Source organism: Portunus trituberculatus, chromosome 13 (assembly GCF_017591435.1).
Source record: "Portunus trituberculatus isolate SZX2019 chromosome 13, ASM1759143v1, whole genome shotgun sequence".
Lineage (NCBI taxonomy): Eukaryota > Metazoa > Arthropoda > Malacostraca > Decapoda > Portunidae > Portunus > Portunus trituberculatus.
The window spans coordinates 9,807,459-9,832,099 of record NC_059267.1 but is presented as its reverse complement, the minus strand read 5'-3'; the positions used below and the strand labels follow the sequence as shown (position 1 = coordinate 9,832,099).

General features: G+C 39.2%; 1 protein-coding gene across 6 annotated transcripts in view; it reads right to left on the bottom strand.

Annotated features, from left to right (window-relative positions):
- The window catches only part of LOC123502998 (xanthine dehydrogenase-like), a 59,524-nt gene that overhangs the window by 15,722 nt on the left and 19,161 nt on the right, over positions 1-24,641 (bottom strand). For 5 of the 6 annotated variants that reach the window (XM_045252341.1, XM_045252339.1, XM_045252337.1 and 2 more), the window contains exons 3-12: positions 23,443-23,615; positions 22,751-22,911; positions 22,334-22,493; positions 21,881-22,030; positions 21,513-21,585; positions 21,180-21,403; positions 6,765-6,983; positions 6,433-6,576; positions 3,720-3,887; positions 2,798-2,963 (exon numbers count right to left, since the gene is read on the bottom strand). In XM_045252341.1, the coding sequence (XP_045108276.1) occupies positions 2,798-2,963; positions 3,720-3,887; positions 6,433-6,576; positions 6,765-6,983; positions 21,180-21,403; positions 21,513-21,585; positions 21,881-22,030; positions 22,334-22,493; positions 22,751-22,911; positions 23,443-23,615 (1,638 nt within the window). The remainder of the gene's footprint in view (positions 1-2,797; positions 2,964-3,719; positions 3,888-6,432; positions 6,577-6,764; positions 6,984-21,179; positions 21,404-21,512; positions 21,586-21,880; positions 22,031-22,333; positions 22,494-22,750; positions 22,912-23,442; positions 23,616-24,641) is intronic. The other variant, XM_045252343.1, reaches the window with a different exon arrangement.

Below are 24,641 nucleotides of genomic sequence, written 5' to 3'. Positions count from 1 at the left end.
GCAAGATCAATAAAGCAGTTAGCATGAAAATAGCAATAAAAAATAGAATGAGCTACAATATTCCAGTGGTGAGAAAGAGGCTGAATAAAGTCGGTCAGAGGAGGGGAGTTGATGAGACAAAAAAACTTGATTCCAACCTATCTAATAAAGCTGTGTGAGTGGAACTCCCCCAAACATGCGAAGAATACTCCATTTAAAATTATGAATAAAGGACACACCGAGGATATTCAGTGTGGAAGAGGGTGACAGTTGAGTGTCATTGAAGAAGAGGAGATAGCTGTCTGCACAGTTGTGTCGAGTTGGTAGAAGAAAGAATTGACTTTATGAGGCATTGACCACAACTAAGTTTACTCTGTCACAATCAGAAATCTTAGAAAGATCAGAAGTCAGGCGTTCTGTGGTGTCCCTGCGTGATCTGTTGACTTCCTGCAAGGTTGGTCATCTCTGAAAGGACGTGGAAAGATATAGGGTGGTATCTTCAGTATAGGAGTGGATAGGACAAGAAGTTTGGTTAAGGTCATTAATGAATAAAAGAGTGAGTGATAGGACAGGACCCTAAGGAACACCACTATTAAAAGATTTAGGAGAAGAGTGGCCATCTACCATGACTGAAAAACAATGGTCAGAAAGGAAATATGAGATCAAGTCGCGGAGAGAAGGATAGAAACCACAGGAGGGCAGTTTTGAAATCAAAGCTTTGTGCCAAACTATTAAAAGCTTTTGATATGTCTAATGTGACAGCAAAAGTTCCACCAAAATCTCTTAAAGAGGATGACCAAGACACAGTAAGGAAAGCAAAAAGGTCACCAGTAGAGCAATCTTGACGGAAGCCATACTGGTGATCAGATAGTAGATTGTGAAGTGAGAGATGTTTGAATCTTCTTATTGAGGATAGATTCAAAAACTTAAGATAAGTAAGAAACTAATGCTACAGGACAGTAGTTTGAGGGATTAAAACAGTCACCCTTTTAAGGAACAGGCTGAATGTAGGCAAACTTCCAGCAAGAAGGAAAGGTAGAAGTCGATAGACATAGTTGAAAGAGTTTGGCCAGGCAAGGTGCAAGCACGGAAGCACAGTTTTTGAGAACAATAGGAGAGACCCCATCAGGTCCATAAGCCTTCCAGGGGTTTAGGCCAGCGAGGGCATGGAAAACATCATTACGATGAACTTTAATTGTATGCATGAAATAGTCAAGAGGGAGGAGGAGAGCGAGGGGCAAGCCCAGAATCATCCAAGGTTGAGTTGTTAGCAAAGATTTCAGAAAAGAGTTGAGCTTTAGAGACAAATGGGATGGCAGTTGTGCCATCAGGATGAAATAAAGGGGGGAAAGATGAAGATATAAAGTTATTAGAGATGTTTTTGGCAAGATGCCAGAAGTCACAAGGGAAGTAAGAGTTTAAAAGATTTTGACATTTTCTATTTATGAAGGATTGTTTAGCAAGTTGAAGAACAGACTTGGCATGATTCCGGGCAGAAATATAAAGTGCATGAGACTCAAGAGATGGAAAGTTCAAGTGCCTTTTGTGGGCAACCTCTCTATCATGTATAGCACGAGAACAGGCTGTGTTAAACCAAGGTTTAGAAAGTTTAGGTTGAGAAAAAGATGAGGAATGTACGCCTCCATGCCAGACACTATCATCTCCGTTATGCATTCAGCACAAAGAGATGGGTCTCTGACACAGAAACAGTAATCATTCCAGGGAAAATCAGCATAATATCTCAGGCTAAACACCAGAGGCACCTCCACTTTAGAGGATCCTGAGGAGGAATTGGAGAAATAGGGCAAGATACAGAAATGAGACTGTGTGATTGGAGGAGCCCAACAGAGAAGACAGGGTAACACCATAAGCTGAAGGATTACAGGTAAGGAAGAGATCAAGAATGTTGGGAGCATCTCCAAGATGGTCAGGAATATGAGTAGGGTGTTGCACCAGTTGCTCAAGGTCATGAAGGATAGCAAAGTTGAAAACTGGTTCAGTGAAGGGAAGTTGGTGGTGAACATTGAAATCTCCAAGGATGGATATCTCCATGAAAGGATAGAGGGACATAATGTGCTCCACTTTGGAAGTTAAATAGTAAAAAAAATTTACTGTAGTCACAGGAATTAGGGGAGAAATAGACAGCACAGATGAATTTAGTTAGAGTGACTACTGAGTTGAAGCCAGATGGTGGAAAACTCAGAAGATTCGAGAGCATGGGCACGAGAGCAAGTCGTTGCACACAGAGACGCAATATCCAGCTTTAGAACAAAAATGAGGATAGAGAAAGTAGGAGGGAACAGAGAAGAGGCTACTGTCATTTCCCTAAGACAGCTGTGCTTTGGTAAGGAAGAAAAGATGAGGTTTAGTAGAGGAGTGGTGGTGTTCTACAGATTGAAAATTAGATCTAAGACCTCAAATGTTGCAGAAGTTAATGAAGAAAAAGTCAAGGGAGGTGTCAAGACATTTTGGGTTTCCACTGAGAGAGCAATCTGACCTGGGGACATTTCTGGTCCCCACCCCAGAAGGGGGCTCTGAGGCTGGATTTAGAGTTGTCAGTTTTGAATTTTGAATTCCAAGTGAAGGGTGTGTGTGGTAGGTGCCCCCTTGATTTGTGAGACACAAAGAGAAACTTTTAGCAAGATCACCACTAGCTTTAATGGAAAGTTCATAACACCTCTTGAACTAGTGCTATTACACCTCCCTGGGAGTAAATTATCGTTTTGGTAGGTGTCTACTACCTCCTCCTTAACAAGTATAAACATGAATAAGGAAATTTCCTTCTAAGTACACAGTGCAAAGAGATCCTTGGACTCACCTGACACCTGAGGCAAAGACTCCACCTTGGGTATTGGCTTCCCAACTGGCAACATTTCCATATTTTCCTCAAAGAATTGCTTGCCGGATGACACAGGCCGAGTGATGAGGCTTCCAGCACCTGCCAGCGAGGGACTCACTGCCTCACCAAGGATGCTGAGCACAGCCTGTCAACAAAAATAAATCTTAGACAGTGTATTTTCTCCATAAAAGACAAAAAAGCATCTGGTATATAACCTAAGAAGTTTTTAGAAATTTTCAGATTTTCCTTTTAATTTTTTTTGTGTGAGTAAAGTTCAAATGACACCTGCTCAGTGATTGTTATACAAGTTCCTTATACATAACACATATTTAACTTCAGTGAACAATAACTATTAGTATAATGCTTAAATTCATTATCAAGAGCACATAAGAAACAAGAACTTAAAAGAAGCTGCAAGAGGCCACCAAGCCTACACACAGCAGTGCCTGTATGAATATACTTACCTATTTCCACCTACCATCCCTGCCTTAATATTTCTCTAATGTTATTCTAAAGCTTCCATATTGACTCAGCACTAAAAACTTGATTATTGAGTCTGTTCCACACATCAACCATTCTATTCTAGAACCTATTCTTTCCCACTTCTTTCTTAAACCTAAATTTCTTCAAACTTTGAACTCATTATTTCTGGTTCTATTATAGCTAATTATCCTAAGAACTTTGCTTATGTCCTCTCTGTCATAACCCCTATACCACTGAAATACATCTATCAGGTCCCCTGTTAACCTACGTCTCTCTAAGGAATGCATATTTTAACAACTTCAATCTCGCTTTGTAGGGGATGTCTTTTAGCCCGTATCCTTTTACTCATTCTCAGAAAAACTATTACAGAATGTTACCACTAATTTGATGTGATACGATCACAGACACCTCAGGTTACCTTATAAAGAAGAGCCTGTGCCAGTGATGAACGATACTGAGGGGAGGCATCCTGTGGCTGGCTATCAGGGTACATCTCTGAACTCAGCACAGATGCTGCCTGCACCATCAGACCAGGCTGCAGCAGGGACTGGCTTGTCAGGAACTCTTCTGTCTGCTTGGCATGGATCTGAGAGGTAGCGACACTATCTTAGTGGGCTGATAGTGTAAAGCAGCAACTGTAAAAAAAGCATCGGCACTGCAGGCAGGACATGCTTTTTAAGAAAGTGCCCTCAAGTTCAGCCTTATAAACATAATAGTAAAACTCAGAAATGTGTTACCTAAGTGAAAATAAACTTTAGTGAATCCTAAAACACCTGCATTTACTCCTTCTAGTTACATTTGGCCACACTTCAAGATTTCTTGGCATTAAAGATTAATAAAATCCAAACAAATACAGTAAATACTACAAAACACAACAGCTAAGAAATAAAATGAGAGATTGGGTACTTCTGTAATCTCATATACAGTCAAATCTCAATTAACACAAGGGTTACAATGGTAATGAAGGGTTATATTCCCCGCCACTGAAAAAGTCTGCCCAATTTTGGGATTTTGTTACTCAAACCTTCAAAAAATACCAATACAACCCTAGGTCATGGAAACAATAAAACACACAGGCAACCTCCGCTTAACAAAGGGGTTACATTAAAAAAAAAACGTTCGTTAAGTAAATTTTCATTAAGCAAACCAATTATAACAAGTTTAACCCCTGACTTGAGCTTCCATTGAGAGTAAATAAAGAGAGAGTGCATCATAGTACAGTAAAAGGTTTAATGAAAGTAAAAATTATGAAGTTAAACATTTAAGCAGTTTAATTTAAAACTAAGTCATTATAATGTACACTAATGTATGTATGCAAGTAACTTTATAATGTTGATGATCTTAAGTTTATGAAGGGAGGGACAGTGGAGCAGGAAATACACTAGCTGGCAACCTGTGGAATGTAAACAAAGGGCGCATCATTGTATCACATACAAAACTTTGTACCACATTTCTACAAGGCTTTCCTTTTTATCCATTGCAGAGTCACGAGTTCAGGTGGTTCTTTTAGCTTGCAAGGATGATATGATCTCACCAGCCTTCTTAATAGAGTCTGCTGACTTGAAAATGGTAGACAGTAGATGGAGTCGAGCCATGGTGGGAAGCAATGCTATTAGTTTTCTCGCCTCTCTTGTATCTGTGAATAGTATCCAGCTTCACTTCGAGAGTAAGAGACTTCCTGGTCTTCTTAGCAATGCTAGGCGACATTGCAGGGCGTTTTGGTGGCATGTAGGGCGAGGGAAGACAAGCTGCTGCTGACGCTGTTATTGTTTTGAACTGGGGGAGCGAGTGGTGCGAGTTTTGTTCACAAGAGGTGCTGGTGTATTCAAAAGCCTGTCGGCTTGCGTGATACAGCAGGGCTTTCAAACTTGGAAAAATTACCTGGATAAAATTTTGTTAAAGCGAGTTTGGTGTTTGTTAAACGAGCAGATGGTAGTAAAAGGAAACGTTTCGTTGTGTGAACCTTCATTAAGTGGGGGATGCCCGTATTTTCATTTCATTAGTTCTGATAGTACACAACGTACATGCTCTCCCTCAGTTCCGTCCCATGGACAATCACATACAATCATGAGGTCTTTTCTTCCCCAGCATTGCAATCTAACATTTCCAACTTCTTTTCAATGGTCAGACTTCCTTGATTTCTTGCACAGCATATAGAACACAGGATGAAAACGCAGAGAAATGATCCACTCACAGTGAGTTAGCTCCAGACTGAGGAGTGAGGTCTCATTTAGACATTTGTGTTCAATAAACAATTCTATTAGCTTCTTACAAGCCTTACCACCAGGAGAGGTTTATTTTGTGATGCACAAAGTGAAATCTTGCATGGAACACTGAAAGCAAAGCAGATAAGGACTTTTGTCTGTTGGTGATTGGCAGTGGACACTTCTTCCTCTTTTTCTTGTGACCCTCTTTAGCACGTGTGTTGCTTTCACCATAATATATCCTCCTATAATGCATGCCATATCTTTGTACTGATATCCATTATAGCAGGCAATAGAGGGGCAAACACAAATATTATGGTGGAAGCAACACATAAGCTAAAGAGGGTCACAAAAAGAAGCAGCAGTGGCCAATCCCCAACAGACAAAAGCTCCCTCATCTCCCGCTTCGCTTTCAGTGTTCCGTGCAAAATTTCACTTTCAGCATCACAAAACAGTCCTTTCTTGGTGGTAGGGCTTGTCAAAAGCTAATAGAAATGTTGCTTTGTGAACGTAAATGTATATAAGAGGCAATAACATCTCGGAAGATGGTTTTACTGGTAACCTGCTAGCAACTTTGTCACCATGGCAAAAATGTCTCCCTATGAGTTCGTGGATACCATTTCGCTGCCGGAAGCTGCTTTGCTCATTAAGTTTCTTGGATCCCGGCCCAGTAAAATTCCCACCAGAAGCAGCAAGAGTGCACGTTACATCATCAAGTTAAGTTAATCCGTTTTAAAGTGAATAAATTGCCTTATTTAATCGCATCTTATATATCAAGTCACGTCACATCAATACTGCATCATTGAAACTCCCATTAATTGAGATTTGACTGCATACAAATCAATATCATTCATAGTTGACTGTACATAAATCATTATAATTTATAGATATCAGAGATTAACGCAAGACCAACAATGTGACACTCACAAAGTTAGGGTTGATGCCACCATAGAGGATGAAAGGCTTACTGGTGATCTGAAAGTCGGCCGTAGTGTTCACCTCAAACCTGAACACTGCATTAACATAGGCATGGGCGTTGACTGCACGGGGACCAATCTTGTAGGAATGGATCTGTCAAGAAACAAATGCATTACGTGTTGACAAGAATTCATGGTAAATCTTTAAGGTTTCCCTTAACTTCCCAACTTTATTCTTCTGTAATTCTCTGCATTCATTCTTCAATACAATTATATAAAAAACTGATAACAAAATGATAACAAGACAAGGAAAATATTTGAGGCTCTGGAGTGAGGAGTCACCTGAGTGTTGAGCGAGAGTTGTGGCAGTGTGACAGAGAGGATGACACGTCCTGCCATGCTGATGGAGAGGAACTGTTCCAAAGTCACTTCTGAAGTGGAGGCATCAGCTGCTGTGCCTAGAGTTAGTGATGCACCAGTGCCCAGCAGTGTCAAGAAGATGTCAGACGGGAACTCAGGGTGTTGGTGCTTCAGCATCAGATTTCCACCAATACTTCCAACCTGTGGAATGTGGAGGTTATACATTGATAGAAAGATAAATAGATATCAACTTTCAATAGTTTGGAACCAAAAGTATTGACAATGCAGATAAATCAACAACACAGGAAAATAATAATTGGACAACCAATACGCTGATATCATTATTGCCATATATTATCAAGATAATGCTCACCTATGGTTATTTCAAGTCTAAAATTTGAATTCATCTTAAAAAAAAATTCCCAATATTTATACTCTCCACCTTCTCTAGTTTGTGATCAATTGAAATGAAAAATCAGACATGCTACTGCAGCTTTTTGTTATAGTTACAGTCCACCATTGTCTTTGTTATTCTTTACTTTTAATTCTAAAGCAAAAAGTAGTCATCACATTCATCATTCAAAATTTATCGTCTTGTTGTACAACTACTAAACACACTTCTGCAGTTGTCCATGTGTAAGCTGAAAAAGAGGGGACATGACATCAAGAGGTCCCTGTACTGGTCACTTATATGTTGCATTTGACCTCATCCAGCATGATATACTGAGGTGTTTGAGTTAGAAACTAAAAATCCACCTCAAAACAAACATTTACTTCCATCTCCAGTGATTTATTCAACAGAATTTGAAGTTGGATAGTGTTAAAATGCAGAGCAGAAATTCACATGCAAAATCCTTCTTTTTTTTTTTTTACATTGTATATATTGTATTTTTTTATTATACATTGTTCACTAAGGTAAAAATTGCATACAGAACACTTACTTTACAATAAGAAAATTGTAAAGGATCCCTCATATTGCTTACAATGAAACAAAACATTTCTGTATTTGTATATCCTTTGAGTATTTCATTATATTTGAAAGAATTGTTTCATTATGTTTGAAGGAATTAATTTCTAACTCCTTCCATTTAGTAAGCAGTGTATTGAATCTATCATCTTAAAAGAGTGCTCTTAGTGTTGGTACTAGTTGTTCTACACAGAACTTAGTACCACAGTAAGTATTGTAATGATGAGAGGGGGTAGAGGTAGCCATGGGGAACACTGAGTGTTTGGGAGAGAGATGGCAAGTGACATCACGCAGGAAGAAGAGGAGTTGGAGAGAAGCGCTTTTGTTCAACAGAACAGTCCTGTATCGCCCACCAAGAAGACATCCTTGTTTTCAGTCTCGTGTCATTCGCCCCAGTATCATCACTGGGAGGAGCATGAAATGCTGCCTTTGCTGTAAAGGACGACTGGGGAGTGGCTAGAGAGAGAGAGAGAGAGAGAGAGAGAGAGAGAGAGAGAGAGAGAGAGAGAGAGAGAGAGAGAGAGAGAGAGAGAGAGAGAGAGAGAGAGAGAGAGAGAGAGAGAGAGAGAGAGAGAGAGAGAGAGAGAGAGAGAGAGAGAGATAGAGATAGAGATAGAGATAGAGATAGAGATAGAGATAGAGATAGAGATAGAGAGAGAGAGAGAGAGAGAGAGAGAGAGAGAGAGAGAGAGAGAGAGAGAGAGAGAGAGAGAGAGAGAGAGAGAGAGAGAGAGAGAGAGAGAGAGAGAGAGAGATAGAGAGAGAGAGAGAGAGAGAGAGAGAGAGAGAGAACGCTGACGCTGGTTTGGGCCGACAGACCTACTCCCCTCATGTGACTCGCCTTGTCCAACGTCTGTTAGCCTTGACACGAGGAAAGCAGCTGCATTGTACTACCTCACATCCTAGGTATCTAGGTAAGTCACATGGAAATAAAGGGATCCTCGCTTAGTGCGCGGTTAAGGGACCGAGAAAATGTCCGCATATATCAAAAACGCACTAATCAAATCACAGAACCCAATGTTATAAACAAGATTGGGGCCGGTGTAGACGTTTGAGGACACTCCCCCAAAACATGACTCCCGGAGTCTCCTGAACCTAGTTTGAAAATACTCCCCAGTTAAATGAAACTAGAGTGACAACACTCCCCAGTTAACTGAAACTGGTTTCAAATGACTCCCCATCAGGTTGAAATGACTCCCATTATTGGATGCTTGATTTTGTTATTAAGGTTGCTCTCTCCCCATACAAAAAAAAACTACTAATTACACTATACATGATTACCTTTTTTTTCTTGAATTACAAATTACTTTACAAATGATTACCTTTTTTTTCTTGAATTACAAATTACTTACAAAATAATGACATTTTTACAAATTACACTACACACGGATAACTACATTGAAATGGTTGCCTGCGGTATTCTCAAGGTACACTGAATCCTTTAGGATTTTAGTACTTTTCGGCCTATGTATATGCCATGTGTGAATAGATCCAAACTTTGCCCAAACACATACATTTACTTGAAACATGTTGGCTGCTGCAAAGATCTCTGTAGTTGTTCCCCACACTTTATCCTCACACATTGAATCAACTTGAATGTTTTCACTGGTGGAAAGGAAATCACATATCAAGCTTCTGACAACAGGATGTTGGTTTTCTTCTCCAGTGATAGCGAATGACATGGAACGAAAAAAACAATTTCCATCACCTTTAATTACTTTGACAGCAAGGGGTTCACTTGTGTTTTGAAAGTCTTATTTATTTTTCCAGAGGGACCAGACTTTTTCTTAAATGTCAGACGTCCACCAGAGTTGTTGCAGATTGCTCGCTGTGTTGCAACTGTTATTGGATTAAATTTGTAGATAATCTCCTGTTGCTGAACCCTATGATCTGGACAGTTGGAGATGGTGGCTCTGACAGAGAAGTTGGAGATGGTGTGTCTGATGAAGAACTTGGTGGTAAAACTTCTGGAGCATGTTCGAAGAAGAGCTTCAGGTTGCATCCATTCACTTTATTCTTAAGGGGATATTCGTGGATACATTAATGAGATTGTACAGTCCCTTTTCACAAACTTGAGCCACCTCATAGGGACCATCCCATGGATCCGTTTGTTTGCCTCCTTTTCTATCTGCTCTGCGTAGGTTGTAGCGTGTGGAGCTCTGCTGAGACAGAGTTCACAAACTCTCTGCCCTGGTCGTTGATCTGTATGGCAACACATCCATGTCGACAGATAATGTCCTCGTACAAGAAGCGAGCCACTTCAACAGCTTCCTTTGTTCTTACAGGGCGAGCCTCTATCCACTTAGAAAAATAACAAACAGCCATCACAATGGCGACATGACCGTTGGAGGACCTGAGAAAAATCACCATTGTAAATCATATACAGTGATATCTATCAGTTTATGCATATTCCTTATTGTTGTTATTATTATTATTATTATTATTATTATTATTATTATCATGCTAAAATAGAATATTGCATTTATATGTTTCTATAAAACCAAACTCACTTTGTTAAGGAACATAGGTCTACTCCAATTTGGTGCATAATTTGAGGCTTAATTGGTATACTGTGCAGTTTCGAGTCAACTTTCTTGAATACTGTGCTGGCTTTTTGGCACCGCAAGCAAGTTTTGATAGTTTCATTTACGTCAGATACGACTTTGCGCCACCAATATCTTTGCATTATACGATCGACGACTTTATCTCTGCCCACGTGTCCTCCCAAGGCAACAGATTCGTCGCTGTCACCAGATCCTCGGTGACTAGCCAGTACAATGTCAAGCTGGTATTGGCGATCCTTAATCACCCGAAGGAAGCGAACTTCTGCAATCACAAAAATAAACAATCACAGTCGCGCAATACTACATCTATTGGAACTAACATTTATCTACTATGGGAAGTAGGTGGCCAGGAAGTCACGTCTACACATTCAGAGGACGCGTCCCCACCCCCCAAACACCCCCCACTCCCCAAACACCCCCACCACCACCCCATATTTCCCCCCTCCACCCTCCTTCCGTATCCTTCCCCGTCTCCTCCTTCTCCCCCCCCTCATTACTCAATTTCCTGCCTCTTCCATTAATATGTTATACCGCTTACTTTATGTACTGTACTTATAGCTACATATGTCATATATGTATGCATCTAATTAATGCAGTGTGTGTAGTTTTCGATATTACGTGGCATGTAACCTGGGGTGTAAAAGGCTTTGTGTTGAAATACCATACTGATCCCACAATTCGTTTAGAAATTGTTTGCGAAAAACAGTGTAACACGGCCAGTGAAACCCATAGTAGGAAATGATATAAAGAAAAAAATTTCGCATTAGAGCAATAACGAATGTCAATCAAAATTATAAATTTACGGAATAGGCTACTCACCAGTTATATCTTTCCTGTTCGGTTTATGAACATACTTCAGACAGTCGTCTTGGATTGTGAATGCCTGACACTTCCTTCGAAAATTAGGTTTTTTTCCCTTGTCGTTTCCAACATGCACTGGATAAGTTTTTGACCGCAGGAACTCTTCCACCTCGTCCATTTCAGTAGTAAAGTCCATCGTAGCACGACACGACACCACACTGACAACTAACAAATCTCGGCAACACTGGCAGTTAACAAACCTCTGTAATTTGTCCATGTTCGTTTAATTTCAAAGGTTTCAAAGATTCTTTCGAACGTGTAGTCATTTCAAACTAGGTTCATTCGAATGGGGAGTCATCTCAAACTAGGTTCACTCGAATGTGGAGTCATTTCAAACGGGTGGGGAGTCGTCTGAAACTAGTTTCAAGTGACGGGGAGTCGTCTGAACCTAGGTTGATCTGACTGGGGGAGTCTTTTGAAACAGGGAGTCACTTGAACCGGCTACACCGGGGCCCTCCAAGACTGATCCCCGAGACGCCCCATAACTGAACTCAAACTTATCATTACTGAAACGTAAAACATTATTATTCCACATACATACAACAAAGCTCTTACTTACATATAATGGCTGGACAGTGAGCTTGCAGGAGAAATGTGGAATGCTGGAGGGGGATTAGTGACCCCATCATCCACTGCTGCTGAGCAGCTGGTACGAGGCGATGTCTGCTGCACTGCGTTCTTTATGACATCTTTACATTTCACATGTTGCGCACTATTGACTCTTCAATAGAGTACAATCTGCCTACTTCACGGAGCTTCACACCTGCCTCAACTTTGACAATGATGTCTAGTTTCTCATGAGGCAAAAATACTCTTGATAAATTAGCCGTCTTTCAGTTTCACTATATATACCTGTAACATCTTTCTCTTTCATATACAGTAATCGCTCGATCGCCACTATCCGGAATTCGTTACTATCCGGAGATGCCCTCCAGCATATTCAAACCTACCGCGCGAGCGATCCCTCGATCACTTTTTTCGTCGTTTTCAACGATTTCCTTTGGTTTTTTACTGTTCCGTCAATTCTTTCCGTCTTCTTGAGCCAGACGGAACACACCGTTTTCCTCTAGCGTCAATTTTTAGCCAAATTAAGATCTATGGTTACTAACCAAAACATCTATAATAAAATTTATTTTCTTGCTAATTGGAATGATGTTATAATCTCAACTTAATAGCATCTTCATAAGTAGATGTAAATATATATATATATATATATATATATATATATATATATATATATATATATATATATATATATATATATATTTTTTTTTTTTTTTTTACATTACAAGGGCACTGGCCAAGGGAAAACAAAGTGTTGGAAAAAAAAATCCCGCTGGTTGCCAGGCCCTGTTAAGAGGAAAGTAGAAAGAAAAACAAAAAATCTAAAAGGAGGGTCCAGTTAACGTAAGAGGTGTCTTGACACTCCTCTTTTGAAAGAGTTTAAGTCATAGGCAGGTGGAAATACAGACACAGGTAGAGAGTTCCAGAGTTTACCAGTGTAGGGAATGAAGGAGTGAAGATACTGGTTAACTCTTGCATTAGGAAGATGGACAGAATAGGGATGAGAAGAAGTAGAGAGTCTTGTGCAGCGAGGCCGCAGGAGGGGGAAGGCATGCAGTTAGCAAGTTCAGAAGAGCAGACAGCATGAAAACAGCGGTAGAAGACAGATAAAGATGCAACATTGCGGCGGTGACTTAAAGAATCAAGACAGTCAGTTAGAGGAGAAGAGTTGATAAGACGAAAAGCTTTAGATTCCACCTTGTTTAGTAAAGCTGTGTGTGTGGATCCCCAGACATGAGAGCCATACTCCATACACGGGCGGATAAGGCCCTGTACAGAGCAAGCAGCTGGGAGGAGAGAAAAATGGACGAAGACGCCATAGGACACCTAACTTCTTGGAAGCTGATTTAGCAAGAGTAGAGATGTGAAATTTCCAGTTTAGATTTTTAGTGAAGGATAGACCGAGTGTGTTTAATGTAGAGGAGAGGGAAGTTGAGTGTTATTGAAGAAGAGAGGATAGTTGTCTGGAAGGTTATGTCGAGTAGATAGTTGTAGAAATTGAGTTTTGAGGCATTGAACAAAACCAGGTTTTCTCTGCCCCAATCAGAAACAAGTGAAAGATCAGAAGTTAGGCGTCCTATAGCATCTCGCCTTGAGTCATTTAATTGTTGTTGGGTTGGGCGTCTGTTGAACGCTGTTGAATAATGCAAGGTGGTATCATCAGCATAGGAGTGGATAGGGCATTGAGTCAGATTTAGGAGATCATTGATGAATAATAGAAAGAGAGTGGGTGATAGGACAGAACCCTGTGGAACACCACTGTTGATAGTTTTAGGGAAGAACAGTGACCGTCTACTACAGCAGCAATAGAACGATCGGAAAGGAAACTGGAGATGAAGGTACAGAGAGAAGGATAGAATCCGTAGGAGGGTAGTTTAGAAATTAAAGATTTGTGCCAGACTCTATCGAAGGCTTTCGATATGTCAAGGCCGACAGCAAAGGTTTCACCGAAGTCCCTAAAGAGGATGACCAAGATTCAGTTAGGAAAGTAAGAAGATCACCAGTAGATCTGCCTTTACGGAAACCATACTGGCAATCAGAGAGAAGGTTGTGAGCTGATAGATGCCTCATTATCTTCCTATTAAGGATAGACTCAAAGGCTTTAGAAAGGCAGGAAATCAAAGCTATAGGGCGGTAGTTAGAAGGATTGGAGTGGTCACCTTTTTAGGGACAGGTTGAATGTGAGCAAACTTCCAGCAAGAAGGATAAATAGAAGTAGAGACACAGATGAAAGAGTTTGACCAGGCAGTGAGCGAGTTCGGAAGCACAGTTTTGAGAACAACAGGAGGGACTCCATCCGGACCGTAAGCCTTCCGAGAATCAAGGCCAGAGAGGGCCAGGAAAACGTCTTTATAAAGAATTTTAATTTTAGGGATGAAGTAGTCAGAGGGTGGAGGAGTAGGAGGAATATGCCCAGAATCATCCAAAGTTGAGTTGGTAGCAAAGGTTTGAGCGAAGAGTTCAGCTTTAGAAAAGAAGAGACAGCTGTAGAGCCATCTGGATGAAGTAAAGGAGGGAAAGACGAAGAAGTAAAGTTGTTAGAGATATTATTGGCTAGATGCCAGAAATCTCGAGAGGAGTTAGAATTGGAAAGACTTTGACATTTTCTATTGATGAAAGAGTTTTAGTAAGTTGGAGAATAGATTTGGCATGATTACGGGCAGAAATATATAGGGCATGAGTTTCAGCAGTTGGATGGCTACGGAACCGTTTGTGAGCCGCCTCTCTATCATTGACAGCACGAGAACAAGCAGAGTTAAACCAAGGCTTTTTAGCTTTAGGGTTAGAGAAAGTATGAGGAATGTATAGCTCCATGCCAGAGATAATCACCTCTGTTATGCGCTCGGCACAAAGAGAAGGATCTCTGACATGAAAACAATAATCATCCCAAGGAAATCAGAATAGTACTGCCTTAGTTCCTCCCACTTAGCAGAGTTAAAATGCCAGAAGCACCTCCGCTTAGGCGGGTCCTGAGGCTGCACTGGAGTGATAGAACAGGTAACGGAAATTAGATTGTGGTCGGAGGAGCCCAACGGAGAGGAAAGTTTAACAGAGTAAGCAGAAGGGTTGGAGGTTAGGAAAAGATCAAGAATGTTGGGCGTGTCTCCAAGGCGGTCAGGAATACGGGTAGGGAACTGCACTAGCTGCTCTAGGTCATGAAGGATAGCAAAGTTGAAGGTTTGTTCACCAGGTTGGTCAGTGAAAGAAGATGAAAGCCAAAGCTGGTGGTGAACATTGAAATCCCTAAAATGGAGATCTCAGCAAAAGGAAAGTGAGATAAGATGTGCTCCACCTTGGAAGTCAAATAGTCAAAGAATTTTACATAGTCAGAGGAATTAGGTGAGAGGTATACAGCACAGATGAATTTAGTTAGAGAGTGACATTGAAGTCTTAGCCAGATGGTAGAAAATTCTGAAGATTCAAGATTGTGGGCACGAGAGCAAGTGGTGTCGTTACGCACGTATGCGCAACATCCAGCTTTGGATTGAAAATGAGGATAGAGCAAGTAGGAGGGAACAGAAAAGGGCTGCTGTCAGTAGTCACAGACAACTGTGTTTCGGTTAGGAAGAGAAGATGAGGTTTAGTAGAGGAGAGGTGGTGTTCCACAGATTGAAAATTAGAACGAAGGCCACGAATGTTGCAGAAATTGATAGTGAAAGTATTAGATGAAGTGTCAAGACACCCAAGGTCGACAGCAGAGGGCAGTCCGACCTGGGGACATTTATGGTCCCCTCCCCAGAGGGGGACTCCGAGGCAGGGCGTGGTGAAGCCATTATTAAATTTTGATTTGAAGAGAGTGTAAAAGTGTAAGGTGTTGTAGTGTAGTGTAGGAAGTATTAGAAGTTGTCTTTAGAGGGCAGGCTGCAGCTGCTCAATTGTATAAATGAGACCACAAAGGGAACCGGGAAGAGAGGACACGGGGAATCACTCAGTCTGCAGCACTGCCTACATCCCCGTAAGTACCTCTCCTGGAGTATTCCACCGGGCGGCAGGTGACTACTGCCTACTCCATACATATATATATACACACACCACACATCGGGACAACAAGGTCACAACTCCTCGATTTACATCCCATACCTACTCAATGCTAGGTGAACAGGGGCTACACGTGAAATGAGACACACCCAAATATCTCCACCCGGCCGGGGAATCGAACCCCGGTCCTCTGGTGTGTGTGTGTGTGTGTGTGTGTGTGTGTGTGTGTGTGTGTGTGTGTGTGTGTGTGTGTGTATGAAGAGTCTCGTGCTGAAGTAGCGTAACCACTACCCTGACCGTTTTTTAGTTAGTACCAGTTCCCGGTAGATGGCAGTCTCGTACACCACGTGACAACAAAGAAACACCCGATAGCCACCTCTATGACCCCAAGGCAGAGAGTTTAGAGTCAGGTACCAACACGCAATAAATGTGTGGAGAAGGTCTGAAATTCCAGAGTTGAAGTAGCTTATGAGCCACCGCGAGCTAGCCAATGGGAGCGCGGGTTGCGGGAAAGCCACCGCTCAGCCAATCATAGCCACGTTACCATCCCGCTTCTTCAGTCAGGTGGCGGCATTCTTACAACACGTGTTGCAATCTCCCTGGGAACTCTCCCTGTTTCCAGCCATTTTTCTTGTGGATTTACCTGCCAAAATGAGTGACCAGAGTGGAGGGGAGGTGTCAGTGCTTAGGGCAAGTAAGCGTAGACGGCCGGAGACGTGGAAAAAAAAAAAAAAAAACGTGAGGAAGGCGAAGAGAAACCAAGGTGAGGAGTATGTGAGTCAGGGAGGGAAGGTTGTGGCGGCACGAAAGGTTGGCCCAGATTGTAAGTGCAAATATAAGTGTTTTGCCAAGATTGGTGCTGATAATATTAAAGTGATATTTGATGCCTATTGGGCCATGGACAGTCATGATTATTAATAATTAGATTTTTCAAGATTTGGTCATTTCTCATAACCTAACATGTAATTTATAACATTATCCACCATTTTTTCATTGAAAAGTACATAATAGAAGTTTCTAGCAGTTAATTCCTCCCTGGTTTGACACCATTTATATTGATGGTTGATGTTTCGAGTGATTTTCTTGTTATTGTGAAAATGGCATTTTTTCATCCCAATACCTATTTCATGTGAAGGCTGGTTTTAAAAGCTTTCCATTGGTGTATAATACATTACGTTTACATCAATTTTCGACTGCGTTATCATTGTCTAACTTTACGGGCGTTTTTCTCAAAACAGTTAGTGGCGGTTACGCTCCTTTAGCACGAGACGCATATATATATATATATATATATATATATATATATATATATATATATATATATATATATATATATATATATATATATATATATATATATATATATATATATATATATATATATATATATATATATATATATATATATATATATATATATATATATATATATATATATATATATATATATATATATATATATATATATATATATATATATATATATATATATATATATATATATATATATATATATATATATATATATATATATATATATATATATATATATATATATATATATATATATATATATATATATATATATATATATATATATATATATATATATATATATATATATATATATATATATATATATATATATATATATATATATATATATATATATATATATATATATATATATATATATATATATATATATATATATATATATATATATATATATATATATATATATATATATATATATATATATATATATATATATATATATATATATATATATATATATATATATATATATATATATATATATATATATATATATATATATATATATATATATATATATATATATATATATATATATATATATATATATATATATATATATATATATATATATATATATATATATATATATATATATATATATATATATATATATATATATATATATATATATATATATATATATATATATATATATATATATATATATATATATATATATATATATATATATATATATATATATATATATATATATATATATATATATATATATATATATATATATATATATATATATATATATATATATATATATATATATATATATATATATATATATATATATATATATATATATATATATATATATATATATATATATATATATATATATATATATATATATATATATATATATATATATATATATATATATATATATATATATATATATATATATATATATATATATATATATATATATATATATATATATATATATATATATATATATATATTGTTCCACCCTAGCAGCGAAAAGTGGTTCAGTTGTTTGTTTACATTTCTTTGTGAGACGCTCCAAGGCAGAACTTCCAAGTATCAAATGGCCAAGATGAGCTGCTCTGTCGTTTATGAGTGTATTTTTTGATAATCAAATAAGCTTCCCGTCAGGAAGCCAATTTTAAATGTCTTGTGTGATTGTGTCATAGCCTGACTCACGCCCTACACAGTACTTGGCCAGGAGTCAAGTAGGGAGGTGTGTCATTTTAGCTCTCTGAGATTTGCCTGACAGGTTGACGAGAATTAGAATGAGAAACATCAAGAAGAGAAGACAACTGGAAACAAACAAATGGACTTTCAATTCTGGCCTCCCGTTTCCCCTCCGTCATGCGTGTTATTAGGGTTGCCACCTGTCCCTTAAAATACGGAACCGTTCCGTATTGAAGCGTGAAATGCTGCGTTCCGTATTGAACCAATACGGAACGCCATTTGTTCCGTATTTGCCTGTATGAATAGACAAGCAAATTAAATTAATTAATAAGTCATCGTGACCAAACATTGAAACACATACATAACCAGTTCACAAAAATATATGAATTTGTTAGGAGTTTGTCATGCCGCCCGTGCGTTATGTGAACAGTACACGTAATATCTCGCTCCGCCTCCACGCCCACGGTCCATCACCAACGGCTGTCAGACTAGAAATGAGAGGGGCGGAGAGTACTGCAGCTGTGCTGTGCCATGCCTGTCTCATCCCTGTTAGGTAACTGGTACTGAACATGGCTACGTCTGCAGGATCTGTACACTTGGAAAATGTTTAAGTAATGACTATATTTATGATCCATTCATATTCCAGGTAGCTACTGTTTTCTCCAAATGCGGTTTTTTTTTTCTTTAATTAAGGGAAATATATTTTTAAGTGTCTCATTCTTTAGAATTTATACAGACACATGTAGTTTCAAAAATATATTACTGATAACTTGACTGATGAACGTATTTTGCAATATATCCTCACATTTAGTCAAGATATCCTTGAATTCCTCCTAATACAGGGTACTTATGGAAGAGCTTATCTTCAAGCCTTGTCAATATGATTGACTTTCTACCCGCCATCACTGTTCCAACCTCAGGTAATGCGTTCCGTATTTTTTGGTGGTGGTGGTGGCAACCCTACGTGTTATCTCCCCCTTCAAGACCCTGCCTCACCCATGCCTCACTGCCAGGCTTCTCCACCATCTCTATATCATAAGACTGTTATGATCTTTTCAAACTTTTTTTTTTCTTCATCAAAACTTTACATGACATAGCTTTCACAATAACACTATTACAAACAATCATGTTGAGACAAAGGTAGAAAGCTGTACCAGACAAACAATAAATACTTCACTGTATCATTATCTCACTTCAACACACTAATAATGACTCAAGTAGTGTCCAATTCAGCAGTGAAACAGTAGATTGCCATGACGCTGCTGATGGCACCTTCCCAACCCTCACATTTTCTAGAGAAGCAGATATCTTATGTTATCATTCTATCATTCTCCATGAAGTCATTATTGTATACACAATCATTTAATGTGCTTTCATTCATTGTTTTCTTACTCATTTGGGTTATGTACATGTTTTTTTTTTTTTCCTTCTAAATTTATAAGCTGTTGGGTGAGGAAATTCCGCGTATCTGGATATTTTGCGTATCCGCCCGGGCCTTGGCTGCTATAATCCGGATACGCGAGCGATTACTGTATTTAGGAGCCATATTCACAAACCTTGAAAGATCACAAACATTACGTATTGCCAATCTACAAAGGTAAAAATAAATATCGTAATGCAAAGGAAAAGTGAAATATGTAACCTTAACACACACACACGCTACAAGAGAGTGGCTGGACCAACACAAGAACGGCGTGGAACTGTCTCGTGTCTCTTTGGTGAGTTTGGTCCTTTATGTAATGTTTGATTTATATATTTTGATATTTAATTATTATTTTTGTTGTCAAAATATCATTTTTAAATTTCTTTTGATATATAAAAATAGTATCATAATGCTTAGCAAACGTGAAATACAAAACCGTAACGCGGACAAGCTGGGGCAACGATGCTACACCAAAAAAAAGGCGTCGAACGGTCTCGATTTTTTTTTATGTAATATTACATTTATATATTTTGACAATTAATTATTCTTTGTGTTGTTAGAACATCATTTCTTAATTTCTCTTAATTGATCTTATTGGTTTTTGGCAGAAAAAAATTCTTTTTAGCAAATATAGTTTGTTCTAAAATTAAAGTTTCTTTCGCCAAGTGCGCATAAAGGCGAGTTCAGACTAATTTTTTTTTTTTTTTTTTTTTTTTACGTACGTAGAGTTTCCGACTCATCCCTTCTAGTCGGAAAGTGTCAGACGTAGCGTTTGCAAGACTAGTAGGCGGCGCCTTGGCGGGAAGTGAATGCATACAAACAGCTTCCAGCCAAGATGTCTTCCTCCAGTGACTATGCTGAAGCTGTGGTTGCTCTTCTTTTGGCATACCGGAAGAGTCAACAGCGAAGAAAATGCTTGTGGATACGTCCCTGGCTAAGCAGAAGGAAAGAAAGGAGTGTCTACCACATTTGTTGTTAATCTTAAGAAGACTATGCATAATTGCGATCAAATTTTTTTTCATTATATAATTAATTTCTGGAGTCCCAGATGTGTTCTTTTTCCCTCACCAACTCTAACATCCTCTCTATACCTAAAGATTAAATTTTTAAACTTACTCCGTGACGTCACAACGTAAATAAAGTCGCAAATCGACTAGCAAGACCTACATGTTTGTCTTGATTTGCGACTGTTTTTGCAATCACTAGGCACCGATTGTGAATACGAAGCTACGTATGTAAAAAATAAATTAAATAAAAAAATAAAAAATAAAAAAATTGGCACATGTGAACCCGCCTTAATGTCGGAAATTTTGTTCTTTGTAAGAGTGATGGAAACAAAGTAAGGGTGCGCATAAAGCCGGAGACGCAATTGATGGAGTTGCGCACTGAAAGGACCCACGTACATGGAAGCATAATATATAGTTGCAAGGACATCCTCACAGGACATCCCCATCGTCCAGACAAGCCTGAGTGCTCCCAACACCACCAATATAACAGTGATGACCATAAGTTCAACAGACAGCACTTACATTTCGTGTTGCTGTGTTGGCCACCACAGACCAGTGACTGGCGAGACTCTCTAAGTAATGGAAGCCTTCAGCAAACTGGACATCCTTGAAGACTTCCATGGCTCGCCCCAAGCTGACACTACTGCCCAGCTTGAGAGAAGTGGCTGACTTCTGGATGGCATAAAGCTCCCTCACACCTGCCATGCTGATACTGGCAGTAGGTGTGCTGCTATTCCTGTACACTCCTGTAAACCAAACATGTCACACAGCTGCCAGCGATTATTCTCTATTCATACCCACCGTGAACAATACGAGTACTCATACGACTAAAAACAAAACATACAATAAATTCACCTTCTCCTGTATTGCCAACAACAAGCTGGTAAGTCTCTCCTTCTGCCAAGCTGTTTATCACATCATACAGACTCTGAAAATGAAGGAAAAACAATACTATTTATTGTTTCATACGGCATCCCTGCCTCTCTTCCACTTAATCATCATCTTGCACTCATCTCCTTTTTCACACCTGATACAGCAAGAGGTGTCCATGAAACCTTCCAAGGCAACACTGTCTCATTTAAGAAGTTTCAATCACCCCTTCACCATAACATTAACAGCTATTTAACTTGAAGTGCACACATTCCCCTCGAATGTACTGAATGTACTGTTCTTTCAAGCTGTGTAGTCTCCCTTCAAAGTGTGAAGAGGACAAAACTCCTCACCTGTATGGATACTGGCTGGTACCACTGGGTTCCTTCAGTCACAGTGCTCACATTTTTCTTCTTGATAGTCTTGATATTTTCACAGCTAGCCCCACATGACCTCTGACACTTGTTTTTGGATTTGCAGCAGCCTCTTTCTTTATGAGAGTCCTGAAATTATATAATGTGAAACAGACATCAGGAATAAGTAATCAGTAACATCTATCCTTTACATTTGCTGCATTTGTTAAAATCCTAATGACTGTTTTGTAATTAGCATGTGTGGTTATCATGACTTGGTCCTACAGAGTTTACTGACTGTTGAAGATCCTGCACTGCATTGTGCTGCACAACCAAATGATTTACTAACTACATATGTCGGACTAAGCAATACCTTTGCAGAAGTCAGTCCACCAAAAAATGGCAAATTAATGTAAATACTGTAGTTATTAATGTATAGATAAGGTCACATGCCTCTAAATCTGGCAGCCTGTCCTTGAGGTCCTGACTGGCATCCTCTGCCAAGGCCTTAAAGGCGTCCAGGATCGGCCGGTAGCCAGTGCAGCGACACAAGTTGCCATCCAGAGCAGCCTCCACCTGGCTCATGGTCAGAGAGCCCCTGGACTTTTGCTGCCTGTGTGAGGGAACTTTCATACTCAAAATGTTTTTATATGATAAAACACTTTTGTCATACTGAAATGTATAAATAATATTACTGAAAGAGATATAATATGCTCACTGAATGAGATGCTATTACCTGACAATGGCAAGACAACAGAAGAAACATGAAAACAATCTTTCAAGATTATGATGATCACATTTCCTGATGAGCTGCCAAATGCAATTCATGAAATGATGAACATTTCTAAATCATACAAGTGCAACACCTACCCATGCATTGTCATGACCATCCCTGTGGAGCAGTAACCACACTGAGTCCCATAGAAGCTTGCCAGTGCCTCCTGCAACGGGTGGTAGCCATGGTGACGGTCCCCAAGATGTTCCACTGTCTCCACCTCCCACCCATCACATGCAAACAGTAGCTGCTGACACTGAGAGACAGAAAGGCTAAAACCTGAACCACATATTCCTGGAACTAGTATTTTCACTTCAAATTTGTTCATTTGGCAACAAAACCTGAGTATATCAAGTTGATAAGAAATACAATAAATTAATTAATTAATAAACTGTTGATATTATATCAAACTGATGAATCTCTGAATGGAACAACATGTAATTGCAATCATAAAGGAAATGTAGTCAATCAGTCAAAAGTTTGTTGTCACACTAACCAAAGGAAGAATGTACAGCTCTAGTTTAACAAAAATAAATTTTAAACATTTCATTCATCTTTGTTAGCTTTAGAGAAAGTTCATCTCTCCTTTCACCACTCTAACTCATGACTCCCAAACAAGCTTAAATAAGTATGTAAAAAGGAGAGCATGATAAGTGATCTTTAAAATCACCAACAGTTACTTTTGACAAATTTTACTGGTGGGTACAATTTTAAAAATCCTTATCACATCAGAAGGCAAGTTTATAAAACCAGTGCCACATTCCTGCGCCGCAGCTCGGAGACTCACAGCATTGACACTGAAGGTCTTTGACTTCTTGGGATCCTCAGGATCTGGTGTCGTGGCCACAACCGTGCAAGCACCACACCCTCCCTCACGACACACAGCCTTGGCGCCTGTCAGGTGGAGCTCATTTCGTAAGTAGTCAATCAGGTGCGTCTGTGGTGAAAACTCAGTACCCACTGTGGGAAGGAAATACAAGAAGCAGCAGTAATCATGGTGATAATGGTTAGTGCATGGTCGAAATACTAGAACAAAAGTTAAACCTTGAAAAATCTTAGTCTCTCTCTCTCTCTGTGTGTGTGTGTGTGTGTGTGTGTGTGTGTGTGTGTGTGTGTGTGCTGGGGAGTCACCTCACAGGGCTTGAAGTGGAGTTAGCGGTGCCACCTTCTTTGATGGCACATCTTAAACACCTGCCCCAGAGGAGTCAGCGGGCTCTTTAGGATCGAGCGCTCAATATGTATTAGACTAAGAGGTGAACGCACTTCAGTCTTCAAATCATTCACGTAGCGCGGGAGGCTTTTAAAACCCAGAATCGTGACGTCAGCATGTCAACCAACTACAACAGATATAGGTGTTCCGCATATTTCTTTTATTTGAGTGGTTATCTTTAAGCATCTTGGTTACTAAGTTTAGTAGATATAATGCCATTAACTGTATTTTACGTTTCTTAGTGATTTGCAAGAAAATATGGGGATATGCCATCACCTCTATATATATATATATATATATATATATATATATATATATATATATATATATATATATATATATATATATATATAGAGAGAGAGAGAGAGAGAGAGAGAGAGAGAGAGAGAATATTCCTAATATGCTTATAACTATACGAGCATGCTATACACAATGTGTGTGTGTGTTTCGCTGTTTGATCTGCTGCAGTCTCTGACGAGACAGCCAGACGTTACCCTACGGAACGAGCTCAGAGCTCATTATTTCCGATCTTCGGATAGGCCTGAGACCAGGCACACAGCACACACCGGGACAACAAGGTCACAACTCCTCGATTTACATCCCTTACCTACTCACTGCTAGGTGAACAGGGGCTACACGTGAAAGGAGACACACCCAAATATCTCCACCCGGCCGGAGAATCGAACCCCGGTCCTCTGGCTTGTGAAGCCAGCGCTCTAACCCCTGAGCTACCGTGTGTGTGTGTGTGTGTGTGTGTGTGTGTGTGTGTGTGTGTG